The sequence below is a fragment of the Schistosoma mansoni genome, chromosome 6, assembly GCF_000237925.1.
Source record: "Schistosoma mansoni strain Puerto Rico chromosome 6, complete genome".
Classification (NCBI taxonomy): Eukaryota; Metazoa; Platyhelminthes; class Trematoda; order Strigeidida; family Schistosomatidae; genus Schistosoma; species Schistosoma mansoni.
The window spans coordinates 4,349,014-4,355,532 of NC_031500.1; the positions used below are offsets into that span (position 1 = coordinate 4,349,014).

General features: G+C 31.6%; 1 protein-coding gene across 1 annotated transcript in view; it reads left to right on the forward strand.

The window, feature by feature from the left end:
- Smp_172200 (tyrosine kinase) overlaps positions 1–5,067 on the forward strand; it is a gene marked incomplete at both ends in the record, with an annotated part of 50,889 nt that extends 45,822 nt beyond the window's left edge. Inside the window, 3 exons of the mRNA XM_018798010.1 lie at positions 404–444; positions 2,604–2,762; positions 4,474–5,067. Coding sequence (XP_018652994.1) covers positions 404–444; positions 2,604–2,762; positions 4,474–5,067 — 794 coding nt within the window. The remainder of the gene's footprint in view (positions 1–403; positions 445–2,603; positions 2,763–4,473) is intronic.
- Between the last annotated feature and the right edge of the window lie 1,452 nt (positions 5,068–6,519).

Consider the following 6,519-nt stretch of genomic DNA (forward strand, 5'->3'; position numbering starts at 1 on the left):
TGATGTAACCACAATCAATAAATAGAGAGACTTGTAAATTTCTGTATGAAATTTCCAAATTCATACTTACTATCACTTACTTTATGAATGGTTTTTATAGAAGATACCTTTATTTAGAGATTAAATCATTCGAAATGGATAGGAAAATTGTCCTACTGTCTACATCTCACAACCTAGGTGATATGGTATGAAGATGAGAGAGTATATGAAATACTTCCTTATTCTAATGAAAATCTCATCAGAAACATAATACAATAGTAATACTTTACTTATTTTCTTGTTCTTAAATAAACCACATCATTACTGATAGATCTAACAATGGGTACTTTTGTGTGGCATTTATGGTTTAAAAAGACCAGGATTTTCATCAACATAATTTTACGTCATTTCGCCGATTATTCAGGAAGTTTGACCACAGATATCGTGAAGACGATAGAGAATAGTGTATGACCTCCTACAATACCCAAATTTATACTAATCTTCTTTCGACTGAATGAATCTTCGTAGTGAAAATGTTCTACTTTAACGTAGCAAATAACCATGGGAAATTTGTAACTCATGTAAAGTATGCATAAATATCAAAGCTTATTACATTTCTGAGGAAAGGATTCTTTATTTCAACGAGCTACTTAATCATGTCAAGTATAGGGCACAGAAAGCTACGACGTCATTTTTAGCGCCCTGATGTTCACAAGTTTTATATAGCTGCACCAAAGTTATCCCTTAATTCATTAACTGAATTGTTTGTAAATCTTAACAATGTGGTGTTTCGGGAAGATCATAGCATTTTCATAGGTATCAGATCTCGAACTGATCTTAGTTAAATCACTGTTGGAAACCTGAAGGCACCTGAAGAAACCGTTTCGTCCTAGTGTCAGATTCCTAAGCAGTGCACGTTCACGACCGCATAAACGGGAATCGAATTCAAGACCTATCTCGAATACCTGACCTTTAGAACATTGAACAGGTATCTAGTTGTCTCACTTTGATCACTTCAAAATATTGGACGACAATCTTCCACTCCGCACTTTCGACATGGTTGAACTCTACTGTTTATAATTTATTCAGAGGGTCGAAATCCTGAAACGTATTTCTGAAATTCCCTTACTTTATACAACATTGGAATTAAAATTCATCTCAGTAGATGTTATGAAATTTTAACTTTTTTCAGCACTATTTACGTGGCTCTATAACCGCAAAAGTGAAATTTGAACAACTGAAACAAATTTCGCGTCACAGGTTTATAGTATATTTAAAGAATGATGAAGATTGGATCATGGCAAGATCCCACAACTATTTTAGTTAAGGTACAATGTTTAGATCAAAACATTCTCTTGCATAATAAATTCATTACGCTTGTGGGTATAGATATCAAGCTCAGACTAAAATTTAAATAAAGTAGCGATATGTTAGTCGAATTCAGTCTGTATGAAAACCAGAGATGTCACTCAGTTAGGATCAACACGTCAAAAAACTGGTCTACAAAACTGTGAAAAAAACTCGATGAATACTGGCACTAAAACTATTGTACGAACCGCAATGTGAAGATTTCATTTTATCCTCTTTTCAATGAGATTTAACATTATGTAGCAGTGATAACCACTGTGATTTATAAGGCATTAGAACTTTGTGAATGTTTCCAGATTGTGATTTAAATGGAATTGGATTTGAAGAATTCAATCTGTTTTCTGTTTGTGCAAAAGGCGGTATAAGTCTATCTAGTGTGTTTACACTAGAAATTTCTTTCATTAAAATGTTTAATCTATTTATTTATTGATCTGTAATTTACTCGATATGGTGATTTCCATCTTGTAAGAATTTGATGTGGTGGATTGCGCATATACGAAAATCATGAAAATTAATTGAAATAAGTTCTCTAGAGTTACATGGGTTGCGATGATTATTCACCTGGTTTCAACTGATTGTAAAAATATCTACTAATACTCTTAACATTTGTCAGTGCTATGAGATTCATGTTTTACGTATTGTCTTGAAGTGATGGACATTTGTCACTATTAGGGATGCGTTTTGTGTGTTGAAATCAATTGAAGAACCACCGGCACTCGGGATTGAGTAAATTTTAAGTATGACAGCGAATTTCCCGAAGTATGGTATTCAGATCAGTCAGTAATCAGTAGACTTATCGATATGGATCCAGTTTATGAGTCCATATGAAAGAGGTTAACCAATCAAAAGTTAAAGTCGGTCAACATGTATCCAAGATCAAATGATAGAAAAAAATTTTACAAAGACAATAAATCACAAACAAGGTCATCAAAACAAACTGATATAACAATTGTAGAATAATTAATATCAGTTCCACATGAATTAGATGCCGAAGATGTTATCTAAAATGATAATGGAAACGTCGCAATTAAATTGTCTAGCTCAGAGAACACAACACCTCTAAAAGCAAACTATCTTACTGCATATAATAATCCAAGTTTAGATTTCATAGAGATATGGAGATTTCTTCTAGTTGTTAATGAAGTTACACCTTGTTGATGAATATATATACCAAATAGCCCACAGCATTACACTTCATTAGCAAACTTTTATACACCTGTAACTTTTTCCATCATCTTTCTTCTTCTTCTCCATAGATTGCTAGTGGTATGGCTTATTTAGAAAAAGAACACTATATTCATCGTGATTTAGCAGCAAGAAATATACTTGTCGGTGAAAATAATTCAGTAAAAGTTGCTGATTTTGGATTAGCTCGAATTATTGATAGTGGTAATGAAACATATACAGCTAAACAGGTTAGTTGTCATTGAAATTCTGTAGTTTATTATCAGTTGATTGAATAGTTTAGTTTTCATTTAAAAAAGAAACAAAATTGTTATTAATTTCCATAAGTGTATTGGATCGAGTTCAATTGTCATTTAGAAAATTGAGAAGTTAAACATAACCAAGTCTAATAGCTCAGTAGTGTTGTGGTGTGGGTTACTTATATCCACACAAGTAGTATATTACGATGGTCGGGTATTGGATGTATTTCAGTAGAAGATCGATAAGGAGAGAACAGGACGCAATTGGTATGAAAATGCATGAACAATAATAATAGGGGACTATGAACCGATATTTACAGAAGAAACAGTCAAGATTGAGACAATTGATTGATAGATCAGAAGGGGTTTTGTGGATATTTCAGTATTTTCATAGTTGAAATCATGAGTCAATTGAAGCTAGACCACGCTTGCTCAAACATCGTGGATTGCTTGAAGTTAGACATTAACACCGTTGGATGACGGCCGGCTCAGTGGTCTATCGGTTAAGTGCTCTGGCGCAAGACTGGTAGGTCCTGGGTTCGAATCTCGCGAGTGCGGGATCGTGGATGCGCAATTCTGAGGAGTCCCATAACAGGACGAAACGGCCATCCAGTGCTCCCAGGTTTTCCATGGTGGTTTAGCTTCAATTGACTCATGATTTCAACTATGAAAATTGATTGATAGTTTGCAAATTATCTGTTTATTGTATGGTTGTCAGATTTTAGTGAGATAATCTGTAATTTTGTGCTCAAAAACATTCGGTTGTCCCTACTCATGTTCTGCTCACTACAACGTTAATATAATTACATTTCTATTCTAAGTAATACAAATATTTAGTGAGTTTACATTAGAATGTCTACAAATTATTGCTACATAGATTGACGAGATAATTATACAAGGTTTACTTACTCTTCAATGTAGCAGACAAATTGTAACCAAATTGTTATATCCCATAGAGAATTATGAATGGTAACTCTGAGGACTATTTATGAACCAATGTGATATGTATATTTGCTGTTGTATACTTAAGTAACTTAACTATTCATATTCATGTTCCTTTTGTTATGAGCTTTATTTTGACCCATAGACTATTGCTATACGATTTGCCGTTCTTAAGTTATGCCCTGTCTGCCGATTACCATCTCCCCCTATTCACAGCCACATTTGGCTAACTCTTGTACAAATGTTGTTCCCTAATTTATGGTACGATGTGATCAGTTTGTTTGGCATATAAACCCAGTATGTTTGAAAATAATGATTCATATTGCAGAGGCTGTTATCGGTATTCTGGACTTAACTGACTGGGCTAGGCAGATAGCAAGACTGATAAGTACTCAAGACTAATGATACGGCTTTTGTGTATCATTTCTCTGATCGATAATTTATTCCTCTCTGATTGGCAGGGATTATCACGTTCATATATCAAACAGGGCACGACGCACACTCACTCAATAGATATAACACAAATGAACAAGTTTGAATGCTATAAACACTTCAAGTGATTTGTTTCAATCACTGAAACACATATGAGTTTATTTTAGTTCGCTCATCAAGTTGGATAAAAACTAGCCGTTAACAAACAAGTTATTGATCATGGACGATGTTTACTATTAAGATGTAAAGAAGCCTATACTTATTGAGTTACATCATTTCAATTTAAACTCATCACAAAATTTTATTTTGTTTTTTTATCTTTTATTAGGGTGCTAAATTTCCTATCAAATGGACAGCACCAGAAGCTGCATTAATGGGTAGATTTACAATTAAGTCAGATGTATGGTCATTTGGTATTGTAATCTATGAAATTATTACTTATGGACAAGTACCATTTCCATCAATGAATAATACTGAAACATTACAACAAGTAGAAAATGGTTATCGTATGCCATGTCCAATAAATTGTCCTAATTCTATATATGAAATTATGTTAAATACATGGGATGCTAAACCAGAATGTCGGCCAACATTTGCTTTTTTATGTAATTATTTTGAAGATTATTTTACATCAGCTGAATTATCATATCGTCCAGCTGATCATCATCATCCTAATAATCTTGATGAAAATGATGATCTTGGGATCTTTCATTGTCATAATAATACAAATAATCATGATCATCATAAACATAAACCAAGTCAATCTTTGTTAAGTCAAGATGCAGCTATACTATATGACCAACGTAATAATACTAATAGTAAAAGAAATGAACATTCTCCTTCGCATCATTTCAATGAAACTTCAATGACAACACAACCATTATCTAATTCATCACATATTTGTACAGTTCAAATGTGTTAATTATCAAATGTCAATATTCAAATGTATATAGATTGAAATAGTCCATAGCTCATTCATTTATTCAATTTTAAATTAGATATCTTTTCTTTTATTCTTTTAATTTAAACAAATAATGATATAAATTTATGCATTCAACTTTTTATTCATTTAAAAGTGCCTTTGTATTATTGACTTATTTATAAGCATACTCACTACTGATATAAACTTGATTGTTCACTGATTTCTTTGTTTTCAATTCATTGAACTTTAATCAGGGCCTAAACAACAATACTGTAGAATTTTTTCCTCTCTCTCTCTATATATATATATACTCTTTCCTATTATGAGTCCTTTCCTTCAAAAAGAGAAAGAAAAGAATCCATGTCCCGGTGTTTCTTTATACAACTAGGATAATCACAACTGGGTTTTTTTTGTGTCCCATTCATTATTTACATAGCTGAAATTGTAATTTCTATTTAAGATAATACAAGTTAATAGATGATGATGATGATGATGATAAAGAAAGTACACTTTAGAGAGAAGATTTCAGTGAAGAATACTAACTAATTGATGTTTCATTCATTTATCCTTCTTAAATATTATATATTATTGAAGTTATATAATTGATATGACTATACTGGAAACTCTATACAAACATTCACCATCTTTGATGTATACGCTCACATCTCCTTACATTATGATACATTCATTTCTGATCTTTTTTTATTTATTTGTATAATGATAATAATAATAATAATTTAGAGGTTAGAAGAGAACCTTTTGATCTGTTTGTTATATACTCTTCATAGGAATTTACTTTCATTGTTTACGTATAGAATTCTATATATATTTTTTTAAGTGAATAAAACAATGTTAGAGATTATAATCAAATTAATAGTGACTGAATGATATCTTATTAAATTAAAGGTTTTGTCTTTCTATAATCTCTCTTCAGCAAACACTCGGATTCATCGATCATCTGAATGAATACCTTCAATAACTTCTTTTGTTCTCTTTTCTTCTCTTTGCCGAATTTTATGGTTACAGATGACAATCATTCAATTCACTTATGTTTGTTCACTCTTCATTTTCATCAATGGCAACTTGATAAATAATTGTTATTAGTATCAATATTATGACGATATCTATTTGTATAATTTAATAGGATTTTTCATTTCATTTCATCGACACATTTAATAAACATGTTGGTGTATTGTACCATTGACAGATTGTTCTAATCCCCTTTTTACTTCGCCTATTTCTTCCTCTTTCTCATCTTTTGATGGTCTTTTTTTTCTATTGTCTTGTTCTTTTTTATTGATTTGAATTAGATAATATAAAAGACAACATAACAACAACCTCAGGATGAAAATATGAATGATAAGAATAAGAAAACATGTCATTGTCGTATGTGATTGTCTTCTTTCTATCCCTAAATAAATAGTTGAATAGGGGATCCTAGTTAACTCATTG